The 16,679-nt window shown below is 36.3% G+C and overlaps 2 protein-coding genes across 3 annotated transcripts in view; one reads left to right on the top strand and one right to left on the bottom strand.

Annotated features, from left to right (window-relative positions):
- The window catches only part of LOC132110440 (cadherin-23-like), a 227,719-nt gene that overhangs the window by 191,274 nt on the left and 19,766 nt on the right, over positions 1-16,679 (top strand). For both annotated transcript variants that reach the window (XM_059517040.1, XM_059517037.1), the window contains 8 exons: positions 11,322-11,543; positions 12,419-12,538; positions 12,619-12,799; positions 13,416-13,549; positions 14,882-15,091; positions 15,210-15,317; positions 15,401-15,503; positions 16,535-16,660. In XM_059517040.1, the coding sequence (XP_059373023.1) occupies positions 11,322-11,543; positions 12,419-12,538; positions 12,619-12,799; positions 13,416-13,549; positions 14,882-15,091; positions 15,210-15,317; positions 15,401-15,503; positions 16,535-16,660 (1,204 nt within the window). The remainder of the gene's footprint in view (positions 1-11,321; positions 11,544-12,418; positions 12,539-12,618; positions 12,800-13,415; positions 13,550-14,881; positions 15,092-15,209; positions 15,318-15,400; positions 15,504-16,534; positions 16,661-16,679) is intronic.
- LOC132110443 (V-type immunoglobulin domain-containing suppressor of T-cell activation-like) lies at positions 80-10,023 on the bottom strand. The gene is made up of 7 exons (XM_059517052.1): positions 9,802-10,023; positions 4,572-4,946; positions 4,424-4,486; positions 3,825-3,935; positions 3,567-3,594; positions 3,133-3,305; positions 80-1,533 (listed from the first exon to the last, which is right to left on the bottom strand). Exons 1-7 carry the CDS (start codon positions 9,854-9,856, stop codon positions 1,499-1,501), a joined length of 840 nt encoding a protein of 279 aa, XP_059373035.1. The 5' UTR covers positions 9,857-10,023; the 3' UTR covers positions 80-1,498.

The following is a 16,679-nucleotide window of genomic DNA, read 5'->3' as shown; positions in this document are numbered from 1 at the left end:
TTGACTGTCTGATGTCTCAGACACTTCCGAGTGATTGAAGAGATTATTTGTTGCATAAACACAGCACAAGGACTCTCTGTTCTCACCAGAACTTTTTATTTGTTTGTATTTTTATAAAACAAGATATAAGCAATTGGTTTTCAATTATATCAGCAGATGTATAACAGCATTGTCCCTGGAGCTACAGATACGTTACTATCTAGCTGTACAGGCATGTGCAACTTCAAATGTACAAACTGGCATAATGGCATATTTATCAGCATATTTACAATATTTGCAATCGTTAATCTACAAACAATTCCATTTATTAACAAAGCAAAGTTTTGGCACTTTTTTATGGCAGTGGATTTCAGCTTTTAAGCTTCCTGAAAATGGTTTCCAGCTCTTTGCTTTTCTTTTTTCATTTTTCTTTTCTTTTTTTCATTTGGATGGGAAATAATGGAAACACTCACACACACTCACACACATAAATCAGATAAAAAAATCAATACAAAATCTTGTTTTTGAGACCCCAGGCCCTTAAAGCCACAGGTGCCACGAGAGATGTGAGAGAGTGGCATTGTGTTTGATTGTCACTGATGCAACATTTACCACAAACAAAAAACAAAAGAACAATCTGCACTCATTCTGAAGGAATGCATCAAGAAGCTACATACATCATAAAAGCACCACACTCACCGCGAGAGGGTTTAAAACACCCCATCATTTCTCAGCAGGTCTGAGTGTAACTGAGAACATCGCTTTTCCACCGACACATGCTGGTGCTGGTCCCAATCTGGGCCTGTTACATAAAGACACTAAATGATCAATTATTTTAGATTTTGAAACAAACAGTCATTTGCATCTTCGTTCAGCTCTCAAATGAATGGAAAACAGGCCTGTTTTTTGATCTGCAGATTTTCCATTTAAGCACCGAACCCGGGACCAACACAGGCACCATTTCAGTGAGAAAGTGATAACTGAGTACTTTGGCACTGACATACTGTATAAGGAGGAAATAACCATTAAGAAACGGAGTACTGAGATGTGTAAAACAGGAGTGAATGAGGTATTAATACATCCCTCTGGAAGAGAGCGGATGAACTGATTGTTTCAGTTGAAAAGGAGGTGAGAATGAGGATAGATAGAGTAAAATGGTCTTTTAAGTGCAAATGAAACCACGGTGTGACTGAGACACAAAACACGTGATGAATAGAAACGTGTGCAAACAGCAATGCTGAAATCATTTTTTTTTCAACTTAAATGGCACAAAAGAATATCTTTGGATCCTCTTCATTAAAATTCCCTGTGATCAGCTCTCCCTAGTACCCTAACTTGTGAAATATTAAGGCCAGTCAACAGATAAAGGGTCCCACCGTCATACGAGAGATTTCAGTTCTCATTTTTGGGGGGTGGGTCTCTCCTCATCATCTTTGCAGAAGACAGGAAGAACAGAGGCATGATGATGTGGAGGAGAAGGAAGAAGAACTAGTTGTTCCTAGGGTGGATGTGACGTCTTTTACTCCATCAAGTTGGGACACTCAGGAATGGGTTCTGGGAAAATAAAGTAAAATTATTACCTTATAATGTTAAAAAAAAGCCATGACCATTTTTTCCTTCTTTTCTCTAATCTTTATAATTACCAAGTCTGTTTCTGTTACTGCGTCTTTAAGACTAAGAAGTGAACAAAATGCCCTCTGTTTTGATTGTGTATACTCTACATATGAAATGTGTGGTGTTGCCAGGCTGTGTGGGCGATCCATATGTAAATATGCCATTTTTAATGTGTCAATGGGATGTGGTGGGTGCTTTGAATAATGAATGTTAGTATACTAGAGTATGTTTACACAGCAGTCTTAGACTGTCCATTACTACTTTCCATTTCTGCATGTAACATTCCGATGCAAATAACATTGTCTTCAAGGTAAACACTAAATCAAGTTTTTTTTCATTATTTAGGAACTGAATGCATGATTTCGACATTGCTTGTGTCATGCTTTACTGTTTGAGCTACAGGAAAGTTGTGTGTATTATGCAATTTATGTCAAAATAGCAAGGAAAACTCATATTTTAAGGTCTTTAAAGTCATCATGAAATTAGAATTTACCCCATTTACTCTCTTAATACACATTCCCCGGTTTATTAAGCACATTTTCCCCAGATTTCAATTTCAATAATGGGAAATGTACTTTATCATTAAAAATAATAAAAATCATATCTTGTCATTTCATTATGCAAACTTTACTTATCTTAATTTATATTAATCAAAATTGAGTGTTTTTGTAATCAATCAAATTAAAATGACTTTGCATACAACGTTTTTGCTGTTGGGTTTGACATTAACGTGTCTGTGTGGGAATACAGAACTGTCTGTGTATGTGCCAGTAGGTCATGTATAATGGAGAAACACACATGAAAGTAGGCACGCATGCACACACACGTTCTTGGTCTCTCAGAATCCACTTTGCCATCAGAGAAGCAGAAATGAGTGTTGTGAAATGAGGGAGAAAAGGGGAAATTGACATTCTGTAAATTCCGCTGAGTTAAAGGTTAACGGAGAGGAGGCGTGTGTCTGTGTGTGGAGACTGAGCTGGACCTCATAACACTCGCCTACTCACGAGACTCATGGTTTTGTATGGTTGTGTGCAGATTTGCATGCGTGTGTTAAGTTTTCATTGAAAATATGGGTACATCCTGTGACTACGGTGAGGAAGAAAAATATGTCTGTTTGTGTGGTGTGTGCACATTTGATGAAAATGTTGTATGTGTACCATCATTGTGTGTGTATCTGTGTGTGTGTAATGGTGCACCAGATATTTCTTGTCACCTGCATAGCAGTGACAAGCTTTAGCAATCTAGCTGAAGTTGGATTACAGTTGTGTGTGTGTGTGTGTGTGTGTGTGTGTGTGTGTGTACTGGTATATATGTTTTATGAGGACACAAATGTGTCCCTGTAAAACAAAAGGCTTAAAAAACATACAAAACAATTGCCAGTATGTTTCTGTAAGGGGTAGATTTAAGTGTAGTGTGATAGAAAATACAGTTTGTATAGTTTAAAAACTTATTGGAGGATAAACCGTGTGTGTGTGTGTGTGTGTGTGTGTGTGTGTGTGTGTGTGTGTATGTGTGTGTGTGTGTGTGATAGAGTCATACCCTGTGCTGGGAAAAACAGTTCTCCATGTATGTTTGGAGAGAACGGAGTGCCGGAATCTGACAGGAGGTGGCGTCCTGTTTCAGATGACTGCCTCATTATTTGGGATACAGTCCTAGGTTTTGGTTGTGGGGAATCACCCACAAACACTGGGTTCTCATGGGCCTGTGCTTCACTAGAAAGAGAGATTATAAATGAATATATACCATCTCAAATCAAAAGTAGCTAATAATAAATAATAGGAATTTAGAAGGAAGATGTAGTTTATTACTATAAAAAAATTTCACAATTCAATACAAGAAAAAAAAGCATTTATTGGTTTTAAACATTAGCTTTGTTCTGCAATTACTTGTTTGTATTTATATTAATTTAAAGGTGAAATTCAGTTTGTATGTTTGTTGTTTAGTCTAAGTATTTTGGTCACTATAAAACTCACCTGTCCATACGCACCAGCTCGTGTGCACCTGATAAAAACAGGAACAGGAAATGGTTCATAGTGAGAAAGGATATGCAGTCTCTTTAAAATAATTAGTGCAGCTACTATACTCCCATCAGCAGTCTGTGCAGTGTAAGCGTACTCTCGCACACAATATAGGTCAGAGTAAGTGTGTGAGCAGTGCATGACTAAGTTGTACGTGGTGTGTGTGTGTGTGTGTGTGTGTGTGTGTGTGTGTGTGTGTGTGTAAGTACTCACGTCTGTGTCGGTCTACTGTTTGTCTCTGTCTGTAAACCATCATCAGTATGAGCGGAAGGCACAGAATGAAAACAACACAGGCTGTGATAGCCAGACCTTCAGCCACCGAGTCTAAAAAAGAAAAACAGAGACGTTACTGATGCAAAACAGAAAAGAAATTAAATGCATATTTCCCCCCAAAATTCTGTCATCATTTACTCAACATCTCTGTGAGTTTCTGCAGCTGAACTTAAAAGGAGATATTTTTAACCTAACACTCTCTGATCCTCATTTATTTTTCATAGTATTTTTTTTTCTTCCACACTATGGAAGTCAATGGTGACAACTTGTTGGTTATCCATTTATAAAGGTTTGGAACAAATTGAGGGTAAATGGTGATTGGATTTTCATTTTTGGGTGAACTATCCCTTTAAGTTTACATTGTCAGACAGACTCAAACTTGTCTCAGAACTCTATATGTTAATTTGAGAGGAACTTTCATTGATCAAAATTGGAAGCTAGTTCTCAGAAAAACTAGCAGATGCCACTTTGACAGACTTTCTAAATGTTTTAATACTTTTTAGAGCTATTGTATAGTGTGTGTGTGGTGTTGAATGTACCATCAGAAGGCCTGTGAGACCACTCCACACACTTCAGACTGTCGTTGCGAGTATGTGCCGTCGCTGTGGAAAAGAGACATGTTAAGAGCACACAAAAACAGAGGGGATGCATGAATGTCACACCTGACCTCTCTCCTCACTCACTTACATGGCACCACATTCAGGTAGATGAATTCATGGGCCCCCTGCTCCACCTTTTGCTTGGTATGAACTTCCAGAAGCAGACAGCAGTATTTTCCCTGGTCCTTGTGCTTGATGTTCTGCAAGATGATGGAGAAAGACTTGTCGTCTGCGATGTATTGCACTCCAATTGTGCGGTTGGATTGACTGGACCCGCGTGGATGTACACCCTTGTGGCAGCGCTCCTGCGAGCGAGGTGTGAAGAGCCATCTGTTCCACAACTTATCCTCCGAAAATGTCTTGGATCCGGACTGAACACATGTTAAAGTGACATTGGCTCCTTCAGGACACTCGTAGACCTGATGGGGCACGGAGACACTGAAAGAGTGGCGCTCACCGCTCACTGGAGAGACAGAGAGAGAAAACAGTGATTGTAAATTTAAATGTAATATTCAATATGATGTGTATGACATTTTGGAACCTAAAAATACTTTTACACAACCCAGCTTAATTACTGCAGACATCGGTAAAGCTTTTGTAAGTTGATTTTCTCAGAAAATGGAAATGCATCAAAATATTTAAAGTTGAAATTTGAGTATTCATTTTGAATTTGAATTTCAACCTTTCTTTCTTTCTTTCTATTTTTTATGTCAGCAGAGGCAAAGACATTCAGCAATATCTATTTTTGACAGTGGATTTCTTGAGCTTCCTCATAGAAAGCATATATTTGGTGTTGTAATGTGTGAAGTTCAGCACTTTAGAGTCAGCTGACCACATGTGCTTCGCTGCACAATTATCAGAGCTTGTTTACTGCAGTGTCTCTGGCTGTGCTTTAGCGGTTGTCTTTATCTTAAAAATGTTCAATCACTGTCAAAAAATGAGCCAGACATTTAAAAAGTGTCACTGAACAAGTAATTTGTTAAACATTATTATATTATTATTTTTTTATAATTTTAATATCAAATCACTTTTCAGTATCTCCTTATTGTGAAATGTTTCATTTTATATAAATACATGCATATATATATATATATATATATATATATATATATATATATATATATATATATATATATATATTTACACATTAATTACCAAAGTGTATGAGTGTCACTGAACAAGAGATTTGTTAGACATTATTATATTATATAGTTTTTAACTTTTTATTCATAAGTTTTATAATTTCTAATCAATTTATCAATTTGTTGTGAAATATTTATATGTGAGTGTGTGTGTTATATTCATGCATAATCAATTATTTTTTATTTTAAATCAATAAATGACTTGCTTGAAATCTGTGCTTTTTTAACTCCATTCACATCAGTACATGTTTAAGTGTTGCTTAAATGTATACTAAATTTGTATACTAAACTACTGTAACAGTTATTAAGAAATTTGAAAAACAAGCTTTGTGAAACCCGGATGTGCTCAGTGCAAACAAAGCATTTCCACCACATTAATGAACAAACAACAGCAGGTGTCACTTCAGACTTCAGTCCTCTGCTGCTATTGTTTCCAATATCCATAACCATGTCTGTGCTTAAGTTGTATTGTGTGTGTGTAAAAGGGTGGCACAGCGAGTGCATTGTTTCCTATCCTGTAATAGACAAAACAGACCTACACCCAAATCAAACATACAAACCTTATGAGCCAAAGCTGAATGTTCATCAACAAGACAAATAACATCGGAAAGACCCAGATTTCTCATGAATGGATAGATATTTCCTATATTTATGAATGACTGACATAGATATTGACTGCTTGAATGCATGGCTGCCTGTCAGTCAGAAACGTGTAGCTGACCTTAATGAGTGTAAACCGTTCTGTATTTAAGATGCCCTGAGTGACTTAAATGTACATGGCTTAAGTCTATGTGTATGTGTGTCAGGAAGAGCAATAGGAAATGGCGTCTTTGTGATAAAGTGCACTCATAGCCTGTCTCTCACAGACACAATACAGTTCAAACCCCTCCTGCCCTATTATTCCCTATAAACCTCATCCGTCCCCATGTTCCCAATCAGCATTCATAATTATCCAGTCCAAGGCTCCATTTTCCATCCCGTGAGATCCTGTGCTGGGAATCCGCTCTGGCAGCTGCAAGGGGTTCAACACGTCTTTGTTGTGACTGGATGAAATACTACCCTGCGCTTTGGACATAATCGTGCCGTCGCTGAGTACTGGGTCGTGATTAGATCAAAGGCATGTTAGAAAGTGTTTTAGAGGCAGAGCCAATCCAAAATGTCGCTTAAAAAGCATAAAAGCCATTGATCCATTCAAGAAGTGTTCAAAACAACGTAAGCACAATTCAAATTTATTGTTGACTCATAACATGAGCCCAGAACATTCTCAGACTCATCTTAGAGAGAGAAATAATAATGAAACTTTCCCTGCTCTAGGGCATCTGTCTGCAAATGTGTTTATCTGTGACATCAACACAAGAGCATCTGTGTCACAGAATGTAGACGGACATGAGAATCCATCCTGTACTTCAGTCCTGATATTTGAAGAATGGCATTTATATGCCACTTTGTTCAGATTGTGCTTCATTTAAAGGTGAAAGAATGTCAATGAACTACAACTGTTTACTTCCCTTGAAAGATATTTTGCCATTATGCTGCCAAAATCCAAAAGGTTTTGGTTTCCAAAAAAAAAATGAAAACACCAATAAAATATAGTCTTCATTTTATGCAATAGTTTTAAGTTGTTCACTGATCATGACTTCTGTAAAACCTAAAACAAATACAAATTACATTTAAGAGGTTTTTTAGAGATTTTTTTTCAAGATTATCAGTAAATATTCACATTGTCAAGCTTCGAGAAGCATCCTAAAGTATCACTGAACATGTTGACCTTTTCGAAGCTTGACAGTAGGCATATATTTATGGTAATGGGTAATTCAGAACCTGAGCTTCATGGAAGACAAAAATACAAGGTCAGGAGAAGTGCATTTTTATATTTGTGTCAACTGTTATTTTACAGAAAGAACCCCCTTGTCAGCCCCCACCTACATGTTAGTCTCATTTCTTGCTATCTCTAGTTGTATATGAGCCTTGTTAAAAGGTGTTAATAAAAGCATTACGGGTTCTGAAAACCACTCTTTCATCTGAAGAGAGCGTGACTATGAGGGACCGTCCCGTTTCACCTGAAACCTTCTGCAGATCAGTATCTGCATTCCCTCAACTTCATGTATTGTTTTCGTAATAGACTATTTTACATTTCCAGAAGCAAAATCAATTATATCTTTGTGGATTTTCTGGGCTGATTTGTATTCGAAATAACAAATGTTTTAAAAAGGCACCTTAAAAAGATTTTAAAAAGAAATGGTGTCAATAACAATTAAGCAATAATAATGTTTGCTTTAGCAAGCAACACCAAAGCTCATTGTTGCACCATCCTTCGTTACCTTGCATTATTATTCTCTTAGTTCTTAGTTAATAATTTTGTCATCTTCGTATTTTTACAGAGCAGGCAATGTGGATTTAGTCTTTAATGAGGAACCACAAACCCAGGGGGTCAGAAATGTAATCCAAGTGCAATATCCACAGATAGTCTCAATCCTTCTGGGATCCTTTCTTCCTCTCTCCCTAATAAATATATGCTCTGTATCTCTGTTACAAACACATTGATTTCTCAAGCCTGGTTAGGATGAAACCATCAGGCTTTTTAAGAAATATTCCATGTCCTCACTCATGGAATCGATACCCCCTGCATGGAGAACTGATCTGACGGATACTAAGCTTTAACAGCTTCCCTCTTGAAACAAACCTCACACCTCCTGCCGCTTCCTGAAGACCCACATCTTATACTGTTTAGCTTTAGACCAACCGCACTAAAATTGGCAAAAATCAATATTAGCTAAATGATGAACCAGTCATAGTCTATGGATTAATGGCTTCATTTGCAAATTGAATCTGGGTAAATTCAACTGAAACATGGATTATTTTCATATGAAACCTTGTATATAATTTTGGCAAACAGAGGCTTTAATGTATTTTTTTTTTAAGTCGTTGCTTTTTTTGTGGCCTAATGGTTAGATAGTCAGACTTAAAACTCAAAGGTCGCAGGTTTGAGTCTGGGTTCCGGCTGGGAGACTCCTAAGATTTAGGCTAGAGTTTGTAGGTGTGCTCTATTTACACATCCCCAGTAGCCCCTCACTGCAGGACACAAGATCCAAGGTGAGTGCATTGCGCAGACCGATCTGTGTATGACATCAAAGTACCGCGAGTTGATATATCGATGTATAGCGCTCAAGGTACTATGATCACTATCATTATGATGTCAAACAACGATCGGTCTGCGCAGATGCGACTCAACTTCAATGATTTGCAACTGATATGAATTGCTAACGTCTAATAAATTCGGGTTAAGACGACATGGGTGATTATAGCGTTAAATAATAGTCAAATGCGAGTAGCAGACGTTGAAAACGCTGGTTTTGTTTAAGTACATTTAGAACACTACTGTTGATCAACTTAGCTAATTAATATTGATTAGGCACCCCAACAACATTTATATTCACAAGCTAAGTATTCAACGTTGTGGGATTTGCTAGCTGTTTAACGCCCACTAACGTTTAAGCCAATCAGCTAAATAAACCTTACTTTATTAATGAATATGCATTAATTAATAAACAGCATTATGAAATTATTTGCTTGTTATCTACGCACGAGTAAGCGTTAATTCAGCGATGGATGCACCAAAACTTTGATCGTTATTGTTGGTATGACTTCACCAAATATATACGTACTTGGGCAAAATTACACGGCTTTAAACCACGGTAGAAAATTAAAAGGAGCGGTTGAAACTAATGCTCAGGAAAGTAACGTTAGCGTGTCGTGGATTAATAGTGATAGTTGAGCAGTAACATAACACAATCGATCACAAACTAGACAGATGACGGTCTTTTTGTAGAGTTGAGTGCTGAATTCAGGCTAAAACCTGAGAGGAGGAAAAGTTGTTTTTTAGTTTTAAAGCAAGCTGACACACGCCCGATCAGCCTTGAGGATGTTTCACGACTAAACAAATGTCAGAATCAGGCCGTTCACACGAAAGCTTTCGGAACGCAACGGGACTGAAAAGAACGCCGGGGTCTCGTGAACCACGATATTAAAACGCAATAAAAGGGCAAAACGAGACTGACAGCTAAATACGTCATTGTGACGCATATATACACAGACCATTAATTAATATTAAAAAAAATTAATGCAAAAACGCGTTTCGTATGACTAGTCCAGGAATAAAGTTCAGAGTAGATTTACCTTGAACCGCAGTTAAGAGATGAAAGCAGAGCAACAAAGCGCAAAATACATCCATCAGTCCTAATCTCCTGTAACGTTCACAAAACTGTTGAAAGTCTATAGTTTCTCCAGGTGTGATGTCAGAAATCGTATGTAGTCTTCCTCTTATTCCCGTGTATTGTGAACTGCTGTGCTGGCTCTTATAGTAAGCTGCTTCTCAGAATCATATCAGAAGTAAAACACTGAAACAAGAAGCACTAACTTACTACACCCAGTCTCTTCTCTCCTCCCTAAGCTCTCACTCCTCCCACAAATGCAGTTGGCTTTTTTCATAATGACATGTAAAAAAAAAAAAAATCCAAAATTGTTTTATCTGTTGTCTGTTCAAACTGATTGAACTAAAATTATTTTAAAACTGTGCAAAAAAATGTTTTGGGTTATGTGTAGTCATATAATTAAGGACAAAAAGTTGCTTTATGTCTTAAATTATATGCCATTATACTAATATGTGTGAAATAATTAAATAAGTCTTTTTTTATCTATTTAAATTAAAATTACAATAATTATTTTAAGACTATCATTCAAATTTTTACATTTGTGTGATATGTAGTAATATATTTTCCTATTATTTTAATATAATTATATAACTGAAATAGTACATTTTACATATTTTTTTCACTGTTCTCAGATAATATTATAATTGTTGGCTTTAGTGTATGTAATGTATGTGTGTGTATATATATATATATATATATATATATATATATATACATATATTTAGAGCACGTTGTGTTTATAATGTCACTCGGTATAAATAAAAACATAAGACTGCATTTATATTTTTGGAAGGCTGTCTATAAGTTTTTTTTTTTTTTTTTTTTTTTTTTTTACAGCAGACAAAGTTCAGTTTTACAAAGACTTTGGATGACTGAATTTTGCAATATTTACAATGTTCTTCATGCGACCATTCAAATTTCTTGTCATAGTTGACCAAATTTCAGTTTCGACGCTTGTGCGAACTGCTTGACTGAATTTTAGGGGAGATTTGGTATCAGTCTGGATTTGATACTTCTTGAGAGCATCAGACGCCAGAGGAAATGCACACATCAGTAACCTGCCATCACACACACCATCAGGTTATGCAAATACCATTCAAACTTGCTACACTAGTTTACCATGATACCATGAGATAAAGGTTACTCCACACTGATGTATAGTGTGTTCAGAAGAAAACATGCAAATACTTTCATCCAAAGACCATAAACATTACCTAGCTATAGAGGGGCAGTATGCTCACATTTTTTAGTTACATATTTATTTATTTAAATTAAATAATATATTGCAAGTTTTTTTTTTTTTTTCCAATGCATTGATACGCTTCCCACATTTATTTTTAAGGGGCATGTTTATATATATATATATATATATATATATATATATATATATATATATATATATAGTTATTACTGAATAGTTTTTTGTGTGTTTCATGTTTTGCTCTTTGTCATCCATGTTTTGCTCTTTATTATCCATTTCCACAGGCGTCCACCATCGTTTGGGTCCGTATCATTGATGAAAATGACAATGCGCCTGAGTTTCCAGAGGAAGAGTATGTGACGGAGCTCAGAGAGGGGCCAAACACTGTAGGAGCCATTATCGCAACGGTTACTGCCATCGACCCTGACGAAGAACTCAACGGAACCATCCGTTATTCCATCTCCAATGGCAACCTGGCCCAGACGTTCCAGATCAATAGCATAACGGTGAGGGGGTCAGAGAGTGACAAACAGGAAACCAGGATTGGTTTAGAGACACTTAAGTGTTTATTGTCATTATATAGATATGTTTGTTAGATGTTTTATTTTTTCTCAAATAGGTTTGCACACAATTAACTGCATTATTATTTTAATAATGAAGGTGTAGAACCATCACAAGGATTATCAGAAGAAATGGACCGCACCTGAGTTATATATATGAGTGTCACAGCAAAGGGTCTGAATACTTAGGACCATGTGATATTTCAGTTTTTCTTTTTTAATGAATGTGCAAAAATGTCAACAATTCTGTGTTTTTCTGTCAATATGGGGTGCTGGGTGTACATTAATGAGAGGAAAAAATGAACTTAAATGATTTTAGCAAATGGCTGCAATATAACAAAGAGTGAACAATTTAAGGTGGTCTGAATACTTTCCGTACCCACTGTACATAAGGACCCAAGTAAACATCAGATTATATATCGTTTTCCTATAACTGAGCCTGAAAAGTCCAATATAAGTGTAAAAAATTAAATGGTGACAAATACTGAATGCAAAACTTGCTTCTCAAGAAACATTTCTTATTCTTTTCAATGTTGAAAACTGCTTAACATTTTTATGGAGACTGTGATATATCTATTTTTTCAGGATTCTTTGATGAAAAGAAAGTTTAAATGAACAGCATTTCTTTGAAATAGAAATCTTTTCTAACATTATGAATGCCTTTATTGTCTCTTTTGATCAATTTAATGCATCCTTGCAGGATAAACGTATATTTAAAAAATCTTTCAAAAGAGACGTGATAGTTCACAAAAGACTTTCTGAGAATGATTCATATGCGTCACTGCTGTGCGTGTTTATTGTGGGTTTGTGTGTGTTCACAGGGTCAGATTGTGGTCATTAAGGAGCTGGATTATGAGATCAGTAATGGTCATTATGTGCTGACGGTCACAGCCACAGATCAGTGTCCTATACCTCAGTTCAGACGGACCTCCAGCATCACAGTGAGTTCATATCTGCTACACACGTGTATGCAGTCCTCATGATTCCTTTATTTCACACTCACACACTCCCCTTACCGCAGGTCCTGGTGAATGTAGTAGATGTGAACGATAACGCACCCATCTTCCCGAGACCATTCGAAGGTCCGCTTGAGATCACAGAGGGTCAGCCGGGCCCACGTGTGTGCACCGTTAAAGCCACGGACGACGACTCGGGATCCAATGGAAAAGTGGAGTACAGCATCACCGCAGGGGACCTGAAAAGTGTGTGTGTGTGTGATAGACAGTTGATTCAGAACCAATCAGAAAAATGATGTGTATTGCAATTTCCTGTGTTTTTAACCCCTTAACTGTCACTCACATTTTTGAACATAGACTTTGTAGTGCACGATCCAAACTTAAATTTTTATAATTCATGAATGAAAATATTTTGTAACATGATTTTGGTTTACCATTTACATAGTAATGCAATGTCTGATTTTAAAATGGGTTTTAAAGGATGAATTTTGAGATTTTATGTTTTCAGTCGATATATAACTTCTGATGATTTCTAAAATGTGATAGAGAAAAAGGCAACAAAGAAGTCTTTTAACAAAGGTCAAAACTCCAGTTATAATTTAGATTTTTGAGGGTGCACTCTTGTCATAAATTAAATGATTACTTTTCCTACATAATTGTTAGCAAAAAACATTGGTAAAATATATATTCGGGAGTCTTAGACCTTTCCAACGATATATAGTTTGTCAAGATTGGATTAGATTTGATTGTAATATAGTGAAGTAAATGTAGGCGTCCCACAGAGGGTTAACATGTTAAGTCTGCCTTTAAAATTGAGTTGTTCCTTTCTGTCTCTGTTTCTTTCTGTCTCTTTCTTTCTCAGATGAGTTTGTAATTTCATCAGTTGAGGGAGAGTTAAGAGTGAGGAGAGATGTGGAGCTGGACAGAGAAACTAACGACTTTTACAATATCACCATTACTGCCAAAGATCTGGGAACGCCAGCGCTCAGCGCTACGGTAAGCACCCCCACACACATTCAGTTCATATCCTTCTACTATGCACCAAATTATTATGGGAAAGTACATACTTTTGAGTATGTGGGAAGACAATAGACCAGTATTGGGACATACTAAATTGCACTGTGACACCACAAACCTCTTTGTTATGTACAGTTTGCATTTGAAGTTAAACATTAAGCTAAATGAATTACATTGATCTTTGTTATTACAATGTTTCCTTATTTTTATTTTAGTTTAATTTTCATACTTTTAAAACAGCATCTCTTGTCAATAGAGCTTCACAAATAGATCTAAATAAAACTGAAAATTGAAATCGAAACTGAAAAGTCTGAAATTTAAATAGATATTTGAGCTGTGTTTTTCTAAACGAGACCACATTGGGTTATTTTGCACAAGAGTTACTTGTGCAAAAAAAAAAAAAAAACATTGTTCTTGGAGAAGCTCGGTTCATGGTAAAGACTCATCTCTGCAACTGCTCTCAGTTTGGGTTGCATTTGGGAATGCAATATATTCCGACTATCTTCCTTGTAATCGTGTTTATAATCCATCTGTTGTCAACAAAGGAGAAGCTTTACGACCTCCCTGTAGTACACCAAAATAAAAGTTAGATGGTTTAAACATTGGAAAATTAAGAAATCAATTCAAACTCAAATCTTTTATTTTACTTTGCAGTCGTAGTATTTCTTTTTTTTTTCAATACAAAAAAGCACTGTAAACCAGGTGCTTCAAAAAAAAAATCCCCAATTCTATTAGCCTATTATTGTCCATTCTGCACCGCACTGCGGTTGTTCAAATCTATAATATATAAATTAAGCAGTTAAATTAGTCATAAATATCAGTATTGTAATTTTACACTTGTAAAATAAAATTATAATTATATTAATTTACTCAGATCCTCAATTTCTATTCTACAGTGAAATTTGTATTTTAAACAATGTTTATTTTTATAGTTTTATTTTATAATAATAATAATAGTTGTTCTTTTTATTATTGTTTTCTAGTCATATTGATATACAATTACAAAACATTTTTGCCAAATTGTGCAGCCCTACAAACAAACACAGCAAACCCAGAGTAAAAAAAAGTATATATATACACAATTACATTTCCCCCCAAATCTGTCATTTTTCTATTGAAAACATTGAAAGAAAATGCTTCAAATCTATAAAGCATGCACAAATACACACTTAATAATGGGGAAGGGAATATGTTTCAAGCCACGTTAATTGTGATATTTTGTACTATATATATATGTGTGTGAATTAGTATGTACTGAATTACTTAAATATTTCCCAAAGTTCATACTGTGGTTTTGTTTTTCTGTGTCAGGTGGTAGTAAGCATTCAGGTGTTGGACATTAATGATAACGACCCCATCCTGCTCAACTTACCCGCTAACACCAGCGTGAGCGAGGGAGCACCGATCCACACCTCCATCACTCAAGTGTGGGCACAAGACTCTGACAGCGACCGCAATGCTCTCCTCACATACAGCATCACCGCCGGCAACAGTGACGGATCATTCTACATTAATGAGACAGTAAGAGACAGAAGGATATAGGGAAGAAGAGAATAAGAGACTCACCCCCACCCTTTTTTTGATAAGAGACAGAAATAATAATGTAAGAGTGAACAGACTAATGTTCTCTTTCCTCCAGTCAGGTGTGGTTCAGGTGAACAGGCCGCTGGACAGAGAGAGAGTGGCTGAATACAGCCTCACCATCACCGTCAAAGACAACCCAGACAACCCTCGTATCGCACGCAGGGTAAATAACACAACGCATGCAGGTTTCACAGATGGCATGAATGACACAATCATGTGTCATAAGATTATTTTCTCTCTGCTCAGGATTCAGAGTTGTTGGTGGTGACTGTGCTGGATGTGAATGACAACAGGCCCATCTTCAGCCAGTCCAGCTACAGGGGCGAGATCAGTGAAAACTCACCCACAGGTACTCAGTGTTCTCTCTAACCACATCCTGACTCTCAGAAATTAAGCTCATGTAGGGCCAAGAAGAAAAGCTTTTTAATCTCATTCATAAGACAGCTATGTTGATTGTCTTTGTGATGACAAAGGTTTTGAAGCAGAACTTTCAGAATTCAGAATAAAATGTATTAATCAAAATAGCAAAAATGGCTTCTTCTGAAATCTTCAGATTTCTGACATTTTGTGTTAACATCAAATCATCGCTCACAATTACACATCAGTAACACCTATTTGGTATTTAGAAAATAATATAGATCTGTAACACGTAAATGAGCACTATTACTTATTTTATATGTGGAGATATTAACCAACATGTTTACTTAGAAGTCTTAAAGGAATAAGCATGTCTACAGAAGACAAACATTATTCAGCTCAATTCACTTCAGTGTTGATTCATTTCAGTAAAAGTGTCAATGTTGCAGTTCATCAATTATGAAACTAATTAGATTGAGCAATAAAGCTGCTCTACAGAAAACATTAGTGTCATTATTCAGCTCAGTTTAGTTCAGTGCTGATCCAATTCCATTCAATAACTGTTAACTGTCAATTTTACAAAAGTCATCAATTATGAAACAACTTCATATGCATCTCTGCAGAAAATACAGTCAAAGTGATAATATTTTCTTAACATTAATTGCCTTTTAAACCCCAACATAGTAAGACAAAGGTAACAGTAGCAAGGAACCCTCCAGGTGAACTCAGTGTAGAAAAAACCTCAAGAGAAACTTTCTCACTTGGTGTAAATGGTGTGATTTAGGATTTCAGGAGACTGATATTAATCAATAATCATGAAATAAGCATGAAAAACTAAATTATACTCTCTGTTTGGGCAGCCAAAGGTGTGACTAATATAACATACTCTTAGGTGAAATAAATACAGGATGAAAAGTGATGGTCATGACTCATTTAACATCAGATCAAAGCTGAACCTCTGAAGCCAAGTCTCTGAACCTCTCTCTTTCTCTCTCTCTCTTTGTCTTTCTGTCTGTCCATCAGGCACCACTGTGTTGATTCTAAATGGCCCAGTTCTAGCAGAGGACAAAGACATTGGGGAGAATGCGGTGGTGAGGTATCGCCTCCTGGGAACTAGAGTGGACCTCTTCTCCATAGACTCCCGCACAGGTCTGAAGTTAAGCACAGG

Source organism: Carassius carassius, chromosome 30 (genome assembly GCF_963082965.1).
Source record: "Carassius carassius chromosome 30, fCarCar2.1, whole genome shotgun sequence".
NCBI lineage: Eukaryota > Metazoa > Chordata > Actinopteri > Cypriniformes > Cyprinidae > Carassius > Carassius carassius.
Note: the sequence above shows the minus strand (reverse complement) of the source record. Positions and strands in the feature narration are given on the sequence as shown.